The 22,428-nt window shown below is 41.8% G+C and overlaps 1 protein-coding gene across 1 annotated transcript; it reads left to right on the forward strand.

Annotated features, from left to right (window-relative positions):
* The first annotated feature begins 371 nt into the window (after positions 1-371).
* rab31 (RAB31, member RAS oncogene family) lies at positions 372-22,406 on the forward strand. Its single transcript, XM_084327534.1, has 7 exons — positions 372-517; positions 3,094-3,173; positions 6,064-6,145; positions 9,308-9,379; positions 9,471-9,577; positions 19,036-19,145; positions 20,295-22,406. Exons 1-7 carry the CDS (start codon positions 482-484, stop codon positions 20,390-20,392), a joined length of 585 nt encoding a protein of 194 aa, XP_084183660.1. The 5' UTR covers positions 372-481; the 3' UTR covers positions 20,393-22,406.
* The last annotated feature ends 22 nt before the right edge of the window (positions 22,407-22,428 follow it).

Here is a 22,428-nt window from a genome sequence, read left to right on the forward strand (position 1 = left end):
AATGCTGAACGACAATCTCAATTTATTAATTCTCTTTCACTCACAAGGTTTAGTTACTTATTATTACCTACTTTAGCCTAGCAGTGTATACCAAATGGTATTTTTCCATTTACATGGCATCGGCATTCTTTCTTCCTTACTCATCCTCAACCTTTTAGGTTTGGGAAAACACCACCTTATTCATCATAATTTTGACCCAAATGTTTTCTGTGGATGAAAGGAGTGTTTAGCTCTCAGTCACACATGATCCACAGGAGAGGTACACAAGACACCACGTGACTTCTTCCAAACGTCTCGTCGCTCCCAACTGGTTTCCGTTAGATCTGGAAAAGATGCTCATTCTCGTTTAGGGGCTGGGTTTATTTTTTTTTCTATCTTAAGAAAAAAGTATTGTGTTGTAACTAAGCATGGAAAGATAAAAAAAAAAAAAAACACTGCGAGAACTTACGAAACATGCTTTAAAAACGTCCACATCTTTACAATGGCGATACGGGAGCTCAAAGTCTGTCTTTTAGGGGTAAGTTAAGTGGCAGATGCTTTTGTTGGTTCTTTTCAGGGACATTCTCTCGTCTGTGTAGTGCGTCTATCTATCGACAACATCTTGAGGATAAGAACACATTTAGGTGTTATTGTTCATATTGTCTTTTTATTTTCAGACTAGCTACTGCGTTGACTGTTGATCAGTTGACTGACAGCCACGTTTTAGAAACTTCACAAAACTAACAGCGATTGCGGTCGTTCGCCTCATACACGATCGACGGGCCTAGCGGCTACTTTTTTGTAAAAAAAAAATATATATATATGCTGTCAACTAAATACATTTGTTTTTCTATTTGCTTTTGGTCACTTGTGTGTTGTGTGTGTTGTCGTCTAGTGGCTGTTTTCCATTTAATTGTTGACGAGGTCCTGACCATTAAAGGACCAGCCGTTACGTCATCATCCGGCTCGTTAGTTTGATTCTCGCTGTTTGCAAAACTGTTTTTAAACCGCGCCTAGAATCGTAAAAAGTGTAACGTTTTTGTTTGATTTGTCACATATAAGGTACATGTACATTACAATGTAATGATTGGTTCTGTGTATGAGCCCCCTGAGATTGTGCTTCATACAGTAAACAACAAAAGAAAATACCAAACTACAAATTATACAATAAATAATACAAACTAAAGTACAACAACCTAAAGTTCAAAGTGAAGTACAACATGCTAACAAAGTATATATGCAAGCTTTTTAAAACGCAAAAATTAGGGATCATGTAGTGCAAATCTTTTAGTAATAAATAGATAAACATATGGCGTAGTGTTAAAAATTGTCAGATTCTTTTGACAAAAGATTCTGCCTTTGGAATATGGTAAAGGTCTACTTAAAGACACAGTGTCCCGTGAATACCGTGTGGTGTGGCCCACACTGACATACCGATATATCATATACCGGTACATTCCAAGACGTTTCTAATTGTGCTTGGCGGGGGCTCATTACATACTCGTGCTTGAGTCTTATACACGTGTGTTGAGTTATTAGAGAACACTGTTTATTGTTTAGACAGCTTTAAAGGAGGAACGCTGTCCACTGAAGAAAGCCAGAGAACAAAGACTTGTTGTGATGTATGCAGTGGCGTCGCGGGGGTAAAATAACAGGGGAAGCCAAAAAAAAATTATTAAAAAAAAATTATTAAATATTTTTATTAATTTTTTTTAATTTTTTTTAAAGTCAAGCAGTCACCATGTACACTACAGTATGGCTCGGCGGCCAGTCAAACGTTCTTTTTATTTATTTAACAGATTGCAGAATGGGTACAATACAGTACGGCTCAATACACACAATTGTATAAGGGGATGCAGACCAGAGAAAGACGTTTGTCTTGTTTACATCAGGGTCATTAATACTGCTGGAGCATTGGTTAATTTTTGGTCCGATTTTTCCTTGCGCGATTTTGCGCGCCGCGTGGGAGAAAATTCGAGACACATATTCGGTTGCAAAAAGGTGTCCCACGGTCTCCTCTATGGCCGTGAATATTTTCACGCGGATCGGAATCACGGCGCGCCCGTGGGACACTTTTCCGTTTCGGCGAGTTTATTCCACGCTTTCTGTTTTCCTTTTCTAAGCATTTTAGGGGCTACATGTGAATCAGTAAAAGTTGCGGGACGCCCAGATGTTTCCACGATAGAAAGCTTGCGTGGATCCCATAATAGGCTCACTTAATACAGCGTTTTTAAAATCACGTGACATTTTCAGGGTCGCGAGCCGACCTTTTCCCCTCGTTTTCGATGATGGAAGTGATTTAGGAAAAGCTTCGGCACGCCGAGAGGTCCCCGTGGATTTAATCTCGCGAGGATCGGGGCAACATTCGGCCCGTGGGAACAGTTACGGGTTAATACAATGTTCAGAGTGCAGAGGGGAAAATATGCTGAGTGTTTTCCTCTCAGCCCCGTTTTAAACTTTTAGGGTGTGGCAGTCAGCTCGAATCTGATTGGCTAGGATCGGATTTGGACTCTATAATGCTGGAAGCCTGGAGAAAGAGACCTACCATCTGCCTCCTCTCCTGCTGCAGTGAGCATAGTGAGGCTGACAGTGTGTTAGAGGGAGTGAGAAGGAGAAGAGGGAGACATTTAAAAAAAAAAAAAAAAAAATATAACACAGATGCACAGATGAAAAAGAATGTAAACTATATTATTTTTTTTTATTTTTATTTTTTTTCATATTTCATATTTGATATTAATTCATATTTTAATATTAGGGAGGCATGGCTTCCGTTGGCTTCCATAAGGATTCGCCACTGGATGTATGTGATGTGCTATATAGCCAGGAGATGAATTGAGAACTGGGAAGGTTGTACAGGTGAACAGAGCCACCAGGGGGATGTCCTGGGGATAGGGGTGGCCTATTTTTCAGCACAGAAATAACATTATAAAATCAATCTTATTTGGGTACAATAATTAGTCAAGTGAAAGTCACTAATTTATTCTCTGGTTTCTGGCATTGGGACAAAGATATCTGTGATCACAAATGGCAATTGACCGTGACCGTCCTACAGTACACACAGTTCCTTTGACTGGTAATTAGCAGTGATCTATGTACCTCTCTATTATTTCACAGGATACAGGGGTTGGAAAGTCCAGTATTGTGTGCCGTTTTGTACAAGACCATTTTGACCACAACATAAGTCCAACAATAGGGTAAGAGCATCGCAACACACCATCATGAAAGGACATCAATATCACCGAGGTTACCACACAGCTGTTGTTATTATTCAGACTCATGAGTGGACATCACTGTTATTAATCAGAGGAGGTAAGCCGTGTTACAGTCCCAAGCAAGTCTTTGAGGTTCAATTCCAACGTCAAAATGATTGAATCCCCAGTATTGCCAGCAGGCATAGGCGTGATTTAGGAGGGGGGGGGGTGTTGTAGGGGACATGTCTCCCTCAGTATTGAGAAGAGGTAAATTTGTCCCCCTCAGTATTGAGAAGAGGTAAATTTGTCCCCCTCAGTATTGAGAAGAGGTAAATGTGTCCCCCTCCAAAAATATACTGTAGCTATGAAAGACAAGCCCCTCCCCAAAAGAGGTAAAGAAATAACGGGGTCAAAACATTTATATATCCTTCTTACCTGTAACTATATATTAACCAACAATTTCAGACACCCCTCCAGGACCGTACCATCTCAACCTTGCAGACGCGCCTCTCATAAAAACACACCAGAATGCAGGAAATTAAGTGTTTGACGCTCAAAATCTCCAGGGGGAGGACCACCAACCCCCCCCCCCCCCCCCGCTTAAAGTGCACCCCCCCCCCCCCCCCCCCCCAATATTGAAACCAAACCTACACCCTACAGGCAGGTTAGTTGTTGTAGGGGCAAGCTGGGGCATGCAGTATACACAGTGGAGCCGGGGAAAGGAGTGTGTACATAAGATAAGATATCCCTTTATTGATCCCCTTGGAGATATTCAGGCATCATAGCAGCATGGGGGGTACATGTATGGGCAGGGTAATAGTAGAAAGACATACATATAGGCAATACATTTAGATCTGGATATAAACTTATGAGAAAAAATCAACAATGTAAACAAAGGTGTAGATGAGGGTCTGTATGCCCTGTTAGTTATATTATACGCTACAATACATATGGCAATAAAGAATTTGAATCTGAATGTATATATACTATGAGTAAGAGTAAAAGTAAACAACAGTATACACAAGGTATCCTAACTGGCCTGATATACGTCATGCATTGTAGTCCGTGCAGGTTTTGGTGGTTAAGAGTCAGACACACTTAGTGGTCAGACCGACATTCCTAATAGTTCTCGGTCAGACATTCCTAGTAGTTCTCATCACAAAATATCTTTGTGATGGTCCTGTTTGGTTACTGTGCCAGGTTGGGCCACCACAAATAATAGAATAGAATAGAATAGTCTTTATTGTCATTCTGCGTACAACGAGATTAAGAACTCAAACTTAGGTGCTACACAATAAAACACACAAGTACACAGTTATCAAAATAACAAACGTAAGGTGCTACACAATAAAACACACAAGTACACAGTTATCAAAATAACAAACATAAGGTGCTACACAATAAAACACACAAGTACACAGTTATCAAAATAACAAACTTAGGTGCTACACGATAACACACACAAGTACACAGTTATCAAAATAACAAACTTAGGTGCTACGCAATAAAACACAAGTACACAGTTATCAAAATAACAAACTTAGGTGCTACACGATAAAACACAGTTATCAAAATACCAAATGTGCGTGCCGCCATCTTGCACATTTTAAATAAAGCTATGTATAGGAAACACTGGTCTGAAAGTCCAGTCCACGTCCAAATTTGAGAGGTCAAGTTGAATCAAGAGAAGGAAGTCAAGTCAGCACGTGTTGAATTGTTCTAAAGCACACATATGCATTCAAGTGTCAAGTACTGATTGATTGAAAACTTTATTAACAGATTGCAGAATGGGTACAATACAGTACAGCTCCATACACACAATTGTTAAGGGGATGCAGACCAGAGAAAGACTTTCGTCTTGTTTACATCAGGGTCCCCCATTTTCAATTCGTCAGGACATATATGACATACATGACATAGAGATAGACAGTACTGCTACATCTATACAAGATTTGCAAGATTTACTCACATTTGCGACCTGAGATGCGACTCAAGTCCAAGTGTTTGAGATCACATTAAAACCTCAGCTGTTCGTGTCCTTTCTGAGTAGGCAAGCACTAAATACACTTTACAACACGTGAGACTTGCTGGATATAACATCTTATTATTGTCTAACATAAACCTGTGCTGTTGTTCTTGGCTTTGAAGAATTTGATAATTTATAATAAAACAAGATACTTATCCTTATCAGTAGGAAACACAAGGATAAGCACTCAATGAAGAAACCCAATCCTGTTGCCAAAAGAAAGTCTAAGAGATGCATATATACAATACAGCACATGATTATACAATGGAACTACACTCTACATCTTCTGGCCGCCTCAGACCCACTCCTACCCGAGCTCCGGGGGGTCCTCAAAGAGAAGCAGGCTCTTCTCGGTACTTCCCACCACAGTCAGGACAGCCAAAACCTGCCCACTTTTCCACCATCGACTAAAAACACACTTCTTAAATCAATATCTGAAATGAAGAATACATACATAAAAAAAAAAAAAAAAAAAAAAAACTAACCTTTGTACTGTCTTTTACTATTATGCACTTTTCTACTAAATAATCTACCATGCGTATATTACTACCTACTATGCTAATTATGTCTATACTACCATGCACTCAAGACTGCAGCAGCACTCAAGTTCAACCCTGTTTGACGAACAACGTTACTTTCAGAGTTACATTCTGTAGCTGCCAGAGTTGTACCCTTCCTGCTGACTTGTTGTACAGAACTTGTAAGTCACTTTGGAAGTGTAACAAGTGTAAATGTAAATGTAAAACTACACACTAAGCATGTGTTGCATGGCCCATAATGCCCCCCCCCCCCTCACCTCCCCCAAACAGCATTGCCAACGTCAACAGGGCTGTAATGTTGTGGTAACTTCAGCTTTCTCCTTCACAGGGCGTCATTTCTAACCAAGACGGTGCCATGTGGGAACGAACTGCACAAGTTCCTCATCTGGGACACCGCGGGGCAGGAGAGGGTGAGCGCTGAGCCACATATTCCTTTATTGATCTCCTTGGGGGAAATTTGGGTGTCATAACAACAACATGGGGGAGGGGGATGGGGGTACAGGTATGGGCAGGGTAATAGTAGAAAGACATAAATATAGGCGATAAGATTAGATCTGAATATAAAAATATGAGAATAATAAACGGAGTAAACAAAGGTGCAGCTGAGAGTCTGTATGTTGGTTATATTATACACTTATTCATGCTTAAAAAGGGGAACAAGGACACTAGATTCAAATATTTCCATCGGCCTAGGAAAACTCTGTTTTTTTGTGAACATGAGCCGGAAACCACAGACTGGAATCATGTGACGTCATCAGGTGCCAAGTCTGGAGCCGCGCCGTTGACAATGAATGGGAGACTTTGATTTTGTGGAACCACAGAATGTTTTTCTGTTGGATTTGGGAGCGAGTTGTTTGTTTTGGCAAATGTTTGTGGACCGTCTTAACCCTTACACCACCACACTACCAAATGGTTAACCCTTTCACTGCTACAATACAGAAGGTTAACCTTTTCACTGCCACACGACAAAGGGTTAATCCTTTCACTACCACACTACAGAAGGTTAACCTTTCACTACCACATTACAGACGGTTAACTGTCTGTAGTGTGGTAGTGAAAAGGTTAAACCACAGGAATAGCATGTTTGAATTCTTAAATGTAAGTAGTGCCCCTTTTGATCCACGGTTGGAAAAATCAATGCATTGACGTGTCCTCCTCCTCCTCCTCCTCCTCCTCCTCCTCCTCCTCCTCCTCCTCCTGTTGCTGCTCAGCCTATTGTCTGTCAGGAAGCTAGCGGTTGCTCAATCGTTTATTTCTATTCAGTTGTGCAATCATTAAGGGTCGTCATGACATCTTTAAAAAATGTTGGCCATGATGTATGTTTGTCCCGCGGTGATTCCCATCGTGGGGTCAAAATCCAGGGAGCTGTCGCAGCAACGGACTCCGAGGTGGTGAGGTGAGCCGTGCGGGAGGGCTGTGCTGAGCGGACACGTTCGCTGCATGGAAAAACTAGGGCAATCATTTCCTGCTCGTGTGGGAGAAAGAGACCGCTTGGAAACTTTCTTTATCTCTGAGGAGTCCTTTTCTTTTCAATTATGAACAGTCTTCAGGGGTTTCTTCTTCTCTCTGCGTCGCGATTTAATACTTTTCTTGGATTGTTGTATAATCACTGAGTTAACATGGAGGTCAGGCGAGGTTGGTTGAGGTAAAGGAAACTATAAAACAAGGAAGGGTCGACACGTTAGAATACAGTGTTCTATTCTCTGCTTGGTGCCAGATTTTGATGTCAGTTCTATTGAAGCCTGTATTAAAATTCTAAATATACAAGCTATCTGAGGAAATATCCATCAACCGATATATCAAACGTTAGCTAGTTAACTATGCAACGAATTGCAGATGATTCTGACACCTGAGGTAATAACCTGTTTAAATGACATAAACGAGGAGATGGCTGATCCCATTCAACTCATTGTCGTCCGAACTGAACGCTTTCACACTTGGCACCAATGTGCTTTCACGTGATACATGGTGACGTGATGACCCTTCCTTCTTTTATAGTTTCCTTGGTTGAGGGCACGTTCAGATCATCAGATCCAACAATTTGGGGGGCGGGGGGGGGGGGGGGGGGGGCACACACAAGTTTGCCCCTTCTTTTGAATGGGAGTAGTTGCTTCTTTTGAATGGGAGTAGTTGCTTCTTTTCTACGGAAGCCCTAAGCGGCCGTACATTCATACATTTTATTTACTCCGTTTTCTCGTGATAATGCGATAATTATCTCGTTATCATGAGAAAACGGACTTCGTTTTCCCGTGATAACGAGGTCATTATCGCGTTATCACGAGAAAACAAATTAAATCTGATTAATTTATTTCAGGGGGGTACATGACATACAGGTATACACAGTACTGTTACATTTGCGACATACAAGATATGCAAATATACAGTACTGTTAAACAGAGATCCTAACAGAAAATATACATACGATGGGGAGGAAACTGTACATTAGGAGGGGGTGGGAGGGGTTTGGACATACGGGGGCCAGTTTCGCATTGCAGCCTCCCGTAGCCAGGTGCTCTTTGAGAGCTCACTTTGATTGCACTTTGAGGCACATTAATGTGTATATATATTATCTGTAACAGCAAGGCATAAAGCTATTTCAGCCTGTGTCAGGCCTTGATTGAAGAGATATGTGACGCAGTGATCAATATCCTCCTGCTTAGCCCCTTTCGTGACTGTGATGCACCGAGTGCATCATAGTCACGAACGGGGCTACCTGCTCCTCTGACATTGGGACACTGAATGATGTTTCCTGCAGTGATTTAATATATAGACTATCGTTTCGTTTTCTCAAGATCTCGAGAAAATTATCGTGTTATCACGAGAAAAAAATTAAATTAACTCGTTATCACGGGAAAACGGAGCAAATAAAATGTATGAATGTACGGCCTCTTAGGGCTTCCGTACTTTTCAATGGGGCTAGTTACTTCTTTTCAACTCCCCCATTCAAAATAATTGGAAACCTGCATTTCTCCCCCTCCATTGTCTCGTTACACGTGAATGAGCCTGAACTTGAGTCAACTTTTGCCGTAACTCAACCCCTCCCCCACGCCGAGGCGGCCAATCGATCACAGCTGAAGCTCACAGCATGATGTCACACAAATAGCCCATCCACACCAACGCACCAGCCTGCGGCGAGGTGCTGGATTGTCGCATCTGATTGGAATGTGCCGTAAGGCAGTAATGCAACCACAACCCCACCCTACAACCCCAACCCCACCCCGCACACACCTTTTTATCATGACTTTTACGATTGACCTGTTGGTATACAGGGATGTGTACATTTTAGACATATTGTGAAGCTGTAAAAGGTTTTACATTTGCGTTGTTTGTAAACTAAAGTGGGGTGTGAACGTTTCAAAGAGATAATTTTCCATTACCAAGTCTTTCCCTTTAAAAACCGGTGACATAAATGATACCAACAAATTACTGTATTAAAAAAAAACATGGATCGGTTCTTCAATAAGAAATAGCTTGTTTCTGTTTAGCAACCAGATACCACAAGAAAGAGTGTTCCGGAAGGATTTATCACTACCTGTAAAACCTACTGAGTAACTATCGTCTTTCTTTTCTAGTTTCACTCACTGGCTCCGATGTACTACAGAGGATCAGCTGCTGCTGTCATCGTTTATGACATCACTAAATTGGTAAGAATGACTTTGTGTTTCCGCATCTAAAGTGAGCTGTTAAAGGGAAGTGTCACCCAACCTGTTCGTCTCTTCGCCCGTGTGGCCGCAGGACTCCTTCCAGACGCTGAAGAAGTGGGTGAAGGAGCTGAAGGAGCATGGTCCAGACGACATCGTCATGGCCATAGCGGGGAACAAGAACGACCTAGGAGACATCAGGTGTCCCTCTCCTTCCCTTCCTCCTCTCTGTAGACGTTTCAATACACAGTATTCTAACATTCTATATCGTCACCTTCTTAAAGTAATGGCTTATGTCACTTTCGTCAATTCTCTGTTGCCTAAGCCAGTGGTTCTCAACCTGGCAGTCTGGACCCCCATGGGTGTTTTGCGAGATAACTTTAGGGGGTCGGGAAAAGATATACAAATACATTATACATACATTACATCTTTGGTATTGATATGGATGCTTTTTTTCTAAAGTCTCTCCAAAATCATTAAATCATAAAGATTCGAACATTTAAAAAGTTTTATTGAACCAGAAATGGTATAAATGGTGCATTTATTATATAGTGCTTTCATCCAAAGCGATTTACAATTTTGTTCCTCACATTCACCCATTCACTCATACTTTCACACCGACGTGCATGGTGCCGACCTGCTCATCGAGAGCAATTATGGGTTAAATCTCATGCCGACATGACTACTGTAATGCACTCCTCATCACCGGCCTCCCAAAAAAAAGAACAGAACGACTCCAACTCATTCAAAACTCGGCAGCTAGGCTACTAATTAGAACCAAGAGGAGGAGAAGGAGCTGGTTACACTGGGGTAAAACAGCAACGTTGTATTTTCAAATGATTACGTTTGCATGTCCAAGTTAAAAAGAAACGCCGTTTTGGCAGGAAAACACGTTTTCCTAGTGGCAACGCTGAAAGGGTGTTTTAGTTTTGGAAACTTGCCGAAACTCGCCGACAATGGTGCCATGTAATTTGCGCGATATGGAGCCGTTTCTTGCCCAACGCCCATGCGCAGTAGTAAACACCGACACCAAATTCTCCCCTGGCTGGACCTATACAGGATATCAGCTGCGTCCTCCTCAGATTGCCTGTAGCTACGGCTAAACTAAGATCATGTGTTGTCAAGTTATTGTTATAAGGAACCCAGTACTCCAAACTACAACAGTCTGCATTCCCATAACAATTGTTTGTATTGAGCCGTATTGTATTGTACCCATTCTGCAATCTGTTAAATAATGTTTACATCCATTCATTCTGCTAGCATTAACGTTACTACGCTGCTAGCCACAATGCTATACTGTTATAATGGCATATCCCAATCACGTTAGCACGTAAGCTAACAAAATCGGCGATTCTTTTGTGAGACTAAACTCCGCTCTTGGTGGTCAATTGTGTTGATGTTAGTTTTGTTTCATCAACAAATCATCAACAAATGAGGCAGAACACAGTGAATGTATCCGTTTTTGTTTATTGCACTTTATTTCTTGCTGAAAAATAAATGCTATGTTGCTAAATGGCTCATGCAAGGTATAAAGATGGTGGCTTTCTGAGATTTTGAGCAGGATGTGGAGTGACTCGTTCAACCTTTCTGATTGGTTGAAAATGGCCTTCATGTTTGAACTACATCGCCACCTACTGCTTTGGCATTGTACTACATGTATATAGTAGACGAGACAAAACGACGTCTAACTTAACTCTAACTTGCCTGCCAATACGCAGCGTTCTGAAAAGCGAAACGAAATGAAATGGCCCTAATGTAACCGCAGCCTTAGTAATTTAGCTGACACTTATCAGCTTATCCAAAGCGACTTACAAAAACAAGACAGCAGGAGGGGTAAAACTCTTTTGTTGTGGTATTGTTTGTCAAATAGTGTCGAACTTGAGTGTTACACTCTGAGTGCATAGTAGTATTGACATAGTAGCATGATAGGTAGTAGTATAAGTATAGTAGCATAGTAGTAAAGTACATAATAGTAAAAGACAAATGTTGTTTGAAGTGGTGTGTTTTTAGTCGACAGCCAAAAAATTGCTTCAGCTGTCCTGACTGGTGGGAAGTTCATTCCACCATTGTGGAGCAAGGACAGAGAATAGCCTGCTTCTTTTGAATGACCCCCCCACCCCCAGGAGCTCGGATAGGAGTGTGTCTGAGGCGGCCAGAAGATGCAGAGTGTAGGGGTCTTGAGGGTGTGTAGTTAGAGACCATTGACCAGAGGTAGGCGGGAGACGTTCCCCTCACTGCACGGTACACCAGGTCAAGAACCTTGAAGTGGATTGGTGCGGCGATGGAAAGCCAGTGCAGCTCTCTGAGAAGTGGGGTGACGTGGGCTGACATTGGAGCTAAAGGGAGAGGGAGAACGCACGGCACTGAGGCCATGTCCAGACGAAAACCATTTTGATCTTTTTAGTTTTCATTTAAAAAAAGGTTTCCATAAAAACGAAATCGTCTCGAGAAAATAAGTGCGTGCCACAAATTTACAAAATAAATGTCTTTCCTGTTTTAGACGTCGCTCTTTTATTTTGAAAACCCCCGACCGGAAGTGTTATCATTGTTCTGTGCTGTGCCTTTGAGCTAACGTAACATTAGTTTCCAAAGGAGTGGAGAGAGAGAGGCCGCGGCTCAAACGACCTGTGTTGTATTAAAGTAATTGATTGATGTTTAACTTGTCCCTGTGTCCAGTCCTTTCGACTAGCAAACGTTGTCTGTATTTAACGTTACCTCAGGATACCACTGTCTATTGTATTTAGTTGGTTAGCTATTTAGCTAATGTTGATAGCATTGGATAGCATCAACGCTAACTGGCTGGCTACAGCTCAACACCAGCCATGGGAATACTATTTACTAAATTATGGAGGCTTTTTAATCGTCAAGGTAAGAGAGGATTTGTCATGATCAACTGAAGGGGTATGCTATGGAACAATATGTGCTTGGCTACTACTACTACTTTCAGAAAAAGGCCAGCTATGTGACGCTAATCTCTAGCTAGTATCGTGTATTGCATCACACACAGTTGCATCATCCTGATCAAGCTCAATAGCTTCTGTAACACGAACGCAACTACTCTGTACGATGCCATTGTTGTTGTGATGTGGGAGTTTGCACATGCGGGGTAAGGGAGAGGTGGGCTATCGCGTCAACGGTTCAGGAAAAGGCTTGTATCGCTTGTAAAGACTGCGACGCAAGGGGGCCGTCTTCAGAATTGCGCACTCTGGGAGCCGGTTTCAGAAAATAGCGTCTTCAGGCTGCGAGAACGCAGTTCCGTGTGGATGAAAGGTGCATACGATCAAATACTTTGACTGATACGACCGAAATCGGTTTAGTCTGGACATGAGACCTCCACAGACACACTCATGTTAGAAATGGAGACATTGGGTCTCAGGCCCTGTCCACACGAGTGCTGGATTTAATGTAACCGAAGTTTGAAAAAAATATACCTCTGTCCACACAGGTGAACAACCGCATATAATTGCGTACCCACGGCAGGCTGGAAAAACCAGCAACCGATACATGTAGTACAATGCCAAAACAGTAGGCGGCGATGTTGTTCAGACATGAAGGCCATTTCAACCAATCAGAAAAGGTTGAACGCTCACTAAACTTCCTGTTTAGAAACACCATAGCCATCATTTTGCCAACGGAACATATATTTTCAGCAAAGAAAGAAACTGCAATAAAAGTGCAATAAACAAACGGATACATTCACTGTGTGTTCTGCCTCTCATTTGTTGATGAAACAAAACCATCAGCAACACAATTTACCACCAAGAGCGGATAGTTTAGTCTCACAAAAGACCGCCGGTGTTGTTAGCTACATGCTAATGTGAATGGCTATATCTATGTATAGTATATAGCTTAAATGCTAACGTAATGTGGTAACGTTACCGCTATGAATGGATGCAAACGTTATTTAACACATTGCAGAATGGGTACAATACAATACGGCTCAATACAAACAATTGTTAAGGGGATGCAGTCTGGACTGGGTTCCTTATAACAATAACTTGACAACACATGAGTTTAGTTTAGCCGCAGCTACATGTTTACTCTGAGCATCAGGTCAGGAATGCGACAACAGACATCAGTCGATCACAACACTCTTCAACACAGACGATATGTTTCGAACAAAAGTTTGTTACAATCATTTTCATATAACGCTACTTGGGACAGCTCTGCTGTAAACACTGGTGTAGCTGGCTCTGCTCTAATCTCTCTACCCCGCGCTCGGTTGCTAACTTGCTATTGTTTGACAGTCTGCCGTGAACATGGGAAATAATTGCGACAGCTCTGCTGTAAACACTGGGAATAACCTCGGTTGCTATGCCCACACGCAACTGCAAAACCGCAAAACTTCACCCTGGGCTCCGGTTTTCAAGGCCGCGGTTGCAGTGTAGCAAATCCCCGGTTGTGTGTGGCCGAACAGTGCAACTGCGCACATACAATCATGGTTATATTAAATCCAGCGCTCGTGTGGACAGGGCCTCATTCTCCAACGGACTTACGACAAGAAATTAGCACTCAGGGCCATTTAAGACATCTTAGGGCCAGGATTTAGGAGTGCTGAGGACTGGTGTGCTCCGTGTTCTTAAGGGCTTTATTTGGGAGGAATCATAGTGATTCCTTCATGTCAACCCTACAGGCCTCCTTGGAATTAATTAATTAATCACAATTAAAATAAATATGACAATATTTGTACGATAAAAAATTACGCATTTGATGTCGGAAAAATTAATAATATGGATTCATCTGATCACAGGGCAGCTGGATTAACCATATCTGAACCAGCTATTTTGGACAAATGTATAATTACTTAATTACTCAGATATTCAAACACAATTATGCAATTATTGTGAAATGATTGAAAATAATAATTTTGTTAAATATCTGTTTTATTGATTAATTATACATTTGAAAGAATGCAGGTTATAGCCAACATGCAATATATCCCATTGATTGGTACAATGGGACAGACATTTGTTTTATATAGCTATGACCTGCATTCTTTAAAATATATCATTAACACTTTGATTGCCTAAGGCTAAATTCATGATATACCATCTGTTGCCAGCTCTATTTAACATGGAGAAGTTCCCCTTCTTTGCAGGGCTATAACTTTTTAAATTCTATAGCTAGATTGCCATTATTAGGGCCCATTCAAGGTCCTATATGTATTGTTCATTGTGTAGCAACATTAAACTTTTTCATTCACATATTCATAGTAAAATATGGTCTAAAGTATAAGTATGTTTTCATCTCTTTCTGCAGCTTTCTCCAGAACGTGATTTATAGCCCCAAATGCATTATATTGATGATGAAATACAGTTTGATAGCGATCGGTGCCAGATGAAAAATTTCACATGGACGTGCTTCTAGGAGTTTCTACGTATCATCTGATGATGACCGGATGGGCGGGGGATCGTTTATAATTCCGTGGGCAACGTTATACCATTCATCTAATGTGGGTCAAATGTTCATCATAGCAGTTAGTATCGAACACGGTAATAATAAACGCTAAAACTCACCCCAGTCTCCGCGGGCCGTTGGGCGATCAGCGTGGAGAAGACAGTTTTCAATTATGGGATGTCGAAATACCGGATCTATTTCCAGGTTGTATAATAGTATATACGTCCAAATCATGTTGTTTATTGAGTTAGGGCGAGCGATCTATTATCCAGTGTTTCAAGATGGAGTCGCGGGAGCTATAGAGAGTGCCCGGAAGTAATATGGGTGATCACCACTTCATCCACATGACTTCCTGTTTGGCGCTTCTGCCGATCGGCCACCAGATGGCGCTCTTGAACCGCTAGAGCAGGGCTATTCAACTAAATTGTTCAGGGGGCCACATTGTCAGAAACCCAAGGGGCCAGGGGCCGGACTGCCACGGCGCCTCCCCGTGCTATGAATATATGTACACTTGACACAACACGCAACCACATTTTCACAACTTTTATTTAACTACATTGCAAAAGTAGTATACTTTTCAAAAAAAGTGCTTCATTTATGTGCCACATCTGCAACATCTCCTGCAGAAAGTGCTTCATTTATGACTGTGCAACAACTGCAACATCTCCTCTTCAACATTTCAATATAAAAATAAAATGAAAAACAAACAAGTGCATGATGTGCATCTGAACATTCTAACATCAACACTTGAACAAAAAAACACATTTATAGTGCAGCTGAGCTTATGAAAAAGTGCTTCATGTCTGTGCAACAACAGCAAATCACAGCATCTTATTAGCACTTATTGTCCACTCTTAACTCTCAAACATCAGGGGGGTGGGGGGCAGACAGGCCTAGCCTACATACACACAGGGGTGTAGCTCCAGATTCTGGGCCCCATGAAAGAATTTATTTGTAGGCCCCCAGTGAATGCGAGCGTGCGTAAGCGCGCAAGCGGAATTTTCTTTGGCCATTTTTTTATTGATGAAAACGCATAATATGGTTTTTACCTATACATTCGGATCAGCAGTTCAGCACCTGCACTGTTGGTGGGTGAGCCTAGTAAAGGATGTCGCATTGCGTTCATCTTCAATGAATGGACCAATGCAATAGTCTACCAAAGCCCCCCCTCTCTCTCTATATACACACACACACACACACACTTCAGAAACAAACATAGTATCAATGAGAGCATCAATAATACACGTAAGTGATGTCTAGTAAAAAAAAAAAAAAAAAATGTTGGCCCCCCCAGCCCTTGGAATCATCCTAAGCTATCCCCCCCCCCCCCCCCCCCCGCGTCTCTACAATTCGTAGCCGCATTTCTGCAGACCCCTCTCTGATTGGTTGAACTCCATTTTTGCAGACCCCTCCCATTTCTGCAGACCCCTCTCTGATTGGTTGAGCGAAGCCCCTCTCTGATTGGCCCCCCGCATGAGCCGAGACAAGCTCCTCTAGCCAGGAGTCGAAACTCCGTTAACTCCAGAGAGAGAGGCTGAAAACCCACGGTTGTTGCCCGACGGCATGGAAGTATTGATTACGCCATAACGAATCATTAAAAAAATATACCGTTAACTGGAATATGTTGTGTGTGCCTTTACACATGTTGGATAGGATTATGTAATTGGTTTGTATAGCTTCGCGTATAACGTTATTTCGCGTGACTTCACGGTTTATTCACATTTCACAACAGCCAGCGTTCAACTTGTTTACACTCCCCACTTACTGTACAATGTAACATTTAGATTAACCCAGTTGTCTATCTGTATGTCATATGTTACGATGAATTGAAAATGGGGGACCCTGATGTAAACAAGACGAAAGTCTTTCTCTGGTCTGCATTCCCTTAACAATTGTATGTATTGAGTTGTACTGTACCCATTCTGCAATCTGTTAATAAAGTTTTCAATCAATTCAATCAATCAATAACTAGACAGTTACAATATAACATTTAGATTAATTAACCCAGTTAATGCCTTAAGAGAGAGAGGCTGGTGGTCAAGTCAAGTCAAGAGTTATTTGTCACAAGTTGTTTATTTGCATACAAGTGGGGGACCCTGATGTAAACAAGACGATGAATTGAAAATGTCTAGGCCTACCACAAGTTCAAAATCTGGTATGTCATAAATGTCTAAATGTAGCAGTACTGTCCATCTGTCTACCTGTATGTCATATATGTTATCATGAATTGAACATGGGGGACCCTGATGTAAACAAGATGATGAATTGAAAATGTCTAGGCCTACCACAAGTTCAGGGTACGCATCCAGATTAGATTCACATGGCGGAGTACAGGGAAAACGCTCATCATTGCTGACGCGTATTTTAAGATTTGCTGCCATATTAATGTGCGGCATCTTTTTTCTTTTTTTGGCGCGATTTCTTTTTTTGGCGCGAGCACCGCGATAACCTTACAACACGTACCTGAGAGGGGCTTTGCTCAAACCAAGCGCGTACCTTAAAAGGGGCTTTGCTCAACCAATCAGAGAGAGGCTTCGCTCAACCAATCAGAGAGGGGTCTGCAGAAATGGGAGGGGTCTGCAGAAATGGAGTTCAACCAATCAGAGAGGGGTCTGCAGAAATGCGGCTACGAATTGTAGAGACGCCCCCCCCCCCCCCCCCCAGCTACGCCCCTGCATACACACATCTAATGAGAGCGATTGCACTTATTTGACTGGGCAATGGCAGAGAAAGAGGGTTCATAGGAAGTGAGGGCTACCCGCAAACAGTGATGCAAATGCTCATTTGTCAAGGAGGCACGGTTGCTTGTTTTAATGGCATTCATGTGAGAGAAACTGGATTCACAGGTGTATGTTGAGCCAAACATTGTTAGCACAGATATTGCCAGCGTTTTTATTTTGGGGAATGTCTTGACATGAATACACTTTATCCAAAATGTTGTGGTGGATTCATTCTCAAGTGCCTGCTTCAGAGCAGATGATGCTTGCATGTCAATTATTTCAAGTTGCAGGAGACCTTCATCAATGTGAAGTGATGCAAGGAACTCTTGTCCTTTTGTGGAAATAGCAGCTACATTGGCAAATGGGTTGCTCACAAAATGCATCAATTCTCTGGACATGTCAAATTCATCAAATCGACTTGCAAAGTTTTCCCTCAATTTATCAATGAAATCTGTCATTAATTGAGTGACTTTTGGCTAAATTGTGCGTGTTAACGTTGACATGAAAAAAAAAAAGTAAAAATATAAAAAAAAAATATATATATTTTTTTTATTTTTTTTTATTATCATGTAATCTTTGGCGGGCCGGTCAGAATCATCCCGCGGGCCGGATCTGGCCCGCGGGCCGCCAGTTGAATAGCCCTGCGCTAGAGGGTTGAGAGGAGGCCAGCACTGTGTCTCAGGGCTGCGGAGGAAAAATATGATTTCGATCACAGATTTTTGAAATATTGATATTAAAGACGAGTTAGGGCGTCCTCGGCAACTTTAGCATGGCTAGGAAAGACGCCTAAACACGTTTTCGGCACTTAAAGTGTTAATCAATAAAACAGATATTGGAATACACTATGTAGCTACTATAGTAGATACTATATATATGCTCTGCCCTATACGTACAGTAAGTACAGTACACATATTAAGGCCGCCAGTGTCGGGCAGCGGACTGGTGGACTGTACTACTATAGGCAGCGCAGTATCTGTGATTTCCTAATAAAAGTCATTAGAATAATATAAGCCTACTGCGTTCATTCATTACGCACGTAGACTATAGTACTGCGAGCGTGTGTGTGTGTGTGTGTGTGCAGGTTGCCACGAGCTGTAGTAGCCTGTATATATGATGACAATACATGAATCTAATCTAATTTTGCGCTTCCGCCTCAATTTTTACACGGCTGCATCGCATCAGTTGCAATTTAATGAGCTGGGCAGGTGTGTCTAAACTCTCGACTTTTTGCGATTTCATTTGCACACGGCACAGAGCCTGGCTTATAAGGAGCTCTCGGAGGCGTGTCTTGTATGCAAATGACCTAGACGGGAACGCACGTTCATAGTGACATTCCTCGTCACCGGTGTCCCAGCTGTGATCGTTTGAGCCACTTAAGACAGCTTCCCCACGCGTTGGGGAATCAGAGTGATCTTGTCGTCAATTCTTAGTCGGTCCCAAGATGGTTGCCCGAAGAGAAGTCTTTGGGAAATGTTGGAGAATGAGACCCCTTGTTGACTGTGACCTGGCCCTCGCTCATTGTAGTGTCCTCCTCTTCGACAGGGAAGTGCCTATGAAGGAGGCCAAAGAGTTTGCAGAGTCGATTGCAGCTATTTTCATCGAGACTAGTGCCAGGAATGCTGTCAATGTCGAGGAACTCTTTCAGAAAATAAGTAAGTTATTTGTTTGTTTATTTGTTTCATATGGACATTCCCTTTGTTGATATGTGGAGCTATACTGTTCAGTTTATATCAATGTTTGTTATTAATGCAGGGTATTTGCAGCTTTCAACAAGTTAAATTTAAGACTTTTTAAGACATTTTTAATACCACTTAGAGCACTTAGAGCAAAAAATACCAATTTCCCGACCATACTAGCAAAAAAACACAAAAACAGAAAAATTTCGCGACAATTTAAATTCTCCCGTGTTCCATACAAGCTCTCGCCAGACGCACCAGGCTCCCAGTAGCCCTGCAAAAAATTACTTGAATACAAAATTTAATATAATTTCATCTCCCGACAGCCAGGCTACCCCCCTAAAACATAGTACCTGTGCAAATGACTTTTCAATTAAGAATTATGAATTTAAGACTTTTTAATACCACACAGATACAGTGTAATGAATATGAATCTATGTAGGCTAATCTTGTCTTGTAACGTTTATGTTTACTTAACTGGTGGTGGTGTGGACTAAATATATAAAGCAATATGTCATTGGTCATGGTAGTCCTTTTCTTTGCCCAATTCAAATAAAAAAATGTATTTGCTTCCTCTGTCATATGCAGAGTCCTCAAGATCCCAGATAGTAGAGGGGGGAAAACTCTGACCTTAGAATTTGTTGCCACTGTTTTGGGCTATTTTTGAGATTCAATGTCATACTTATGGTCATGTTTTGTTTTTTTCTTCCAAAACCAAAATAGTAATTTTATACCGACCACAAAACCATACACATGAATGAAATAGATCACAATACAGTACTTTTTTATCATTATTTATTTTTATTTAACCAGGCAGGTCAATTAAAACATTCTTATTTACAACGACGGCCTGGCGAGAGGATAAAAGGGCCTCTCGAAGGGTAACAGGGAAAGGGGACAAAACTAAAATAGAAAAGAGACAGACGATACACACATCACAGAGGTAAGGGAAATTATTAAAACACACATCAAACCAAAATTAAAAGGTATGTAATACATGAAGCAGAACAGACAAATTACAGTTAGTCCAGATGGTAAAACTGTGGCGTTGGATTCTGAGATCAGAAGTTTTTTTTTGTTGACAAGATTGCAGCTCTGCTCACCAGCCTGCGGCGTGTGTTTCAGGTAAACAGATTCCACCGCTGGAAAATCCCGATCTGGACAGCAACGAATCCTTCAAGCTCACCCGGCAGCCCCCTCCATCAACCAGGCGATGCTGCTAGTACCAGCTCCCGGCCAATAAGATCGCCCACAATCCACGGCTCCAGAAACAACCCCGCCCCCTCTCCCCATCACTTCAGCACACAGTCAGCAAAGCACACAACATTTTTGTCCCTGTGGAGAGAGGATGGTGGGCGGACAGAGAGGTTAGCTTTTTGCCTCTGGCCAATCCCAATAATGCATTAGACAGTAAAAAAACAGAAACACCTGTGAAAAGTCATTGGAGAGAAAACCGAGGTTTGTCGCCCTCAAGTGGCGGTACACGTGCATTGCATTTTCTATTTCTATACGGAAGATATGCGTCAGCACAGTATGGTACATAGATTAGATAGCACATCAGGATTGTAACATTTGGTGAAGAAATATTTGATCCCATGTTGTCTTAATAACTTATAAGAATCGAGCACAAATTATTAGTTAGTCTTCTAGTTGATCTAGCTGATGTGCCTTTTTTGAAGATGGATTCCGAGTGTGGATGCAATTCCTTTTGTCAGCTTGAGTCAACCGCTCCCTGTCATTGCACTGTGGCTGTTGAATGACACCTTTTCTAGTTTCTAGCCATTGATGGCGTTGATATCGTCAAAGCTGCATTTGTATTCCCTCTCTCGTGGAGCCGTTATGTGTATGTGTCATGTGTGTATGTGTATGTGACATGTGTTTAGAATTTCAGTTGAATATTTGTAAAAGAGGGTTTTCAAATTGTAACCTGATTGAAGTTGCAGTGGTTTTACATTCCAGCACAGCTGTTATACTAGTTTTTAACTATGTACAATTGAATGACATCACAGTTGGGCCAGTCACTACGGCAACTACAAACTGAGATTCCCTTTGATGTGACCACTTGAGAAAATTAGAAAAGCACTTTTTTTTGCATTCAATAACAGTGTTATTACAGTGTTAACTACTTTATGCATATGTTCCAAAAGTAGAGCGTAAACTCCTCCTAATAGCTGCTTTGGACTTGCAACACTCAGATGCACATGAACTTATCTTTTTGCGTCTAAAATATGATTCTTAATAACAGAATTTCTGAATCTACAGTGCCATAGATTAAAAACAATGTTTACACTTTGCGAATAGTTTAAGAAGATGTGCTATTTTTACTCTCCTCCTGATTTTATAAATAGTATAATGGAGTTGTTTTTTCTTTTCTTTTTTATCCACTTTCTTCTCCCATTTTCTATTTTTCTCTCAAGCCTCCCCTGTCTCGAACGCTGTTTCTTGCCTCCCACAAGCCAGCTGCAATGTGGACGAAGCCATACATAGCACGAGTCCCCTCCGATACTCGAGGTAGCAGCCGTCGCATCTTTTCACCTACGCGGCGCGATCTTTCAGCGTCAGGGGTCTGCGCTTTGGAGGGGCGCCGCCCCCATCGCTTCTTGATTCTACTGCGCAGGCGCACCAACCGACCTGTAGGAGTCGCTGTCCACAACGTCCGATCCCCACCCCTCAGTTTTCCCTCCCCCTAATACTGCCAATTGTATTAGTACGGACGACCAGCCAAACTGAAAACAATGTGGAGAGCTGGGCTCAAACCCAGCGTCTCCAGTATTGGTGGTGAGTGCCTTGCCCACTGCACCACCTAGCCGCCCAGTTGTTGTTTTTTCTGGTGCTTACAACACCGTTGCTGGACATGAATTGAACATGGCTGACCGATGCTCAGGTGTATAGCGATGATGTTGACCATTTGATAAAGCCTACTCTATGTGACACAATTTGATTGACCTGTTGCCATTCTGAGAGGTGCTGATTGCCACTGACTGTGCTAGATTCACAGCCTTACAATTGCCTTTTTATGAATAAATGTTTTATGACCTGGTTAAAAAGAGCATACTAGATGCATGTATATATAGTCTTAAGTCAGCACAGACTGAATTGTATACAAGGCTACGGCTACACGCAAGTGATCATCTGCCAAATATATACAGCCATCCATATTGTCTGCCTGAGTCATGCTACACACCTTTTGTACTCTTTAACTCGACCAGATTAACTTTTGTACATTAATCTGTGTAATAAAATAGTAATAATATTCATA

This window comes from Notolepis coatsorum (assembly GCF_963971535.1).
Source record: "Notolepis coatsorum genome assembly, chromosome: 13".
NCBI lineage: Eukaryota > Metazoa > Chordata > Actinopteri > Aulopiformes > Paralepididae > Notolepis > Notolepis coatsorum.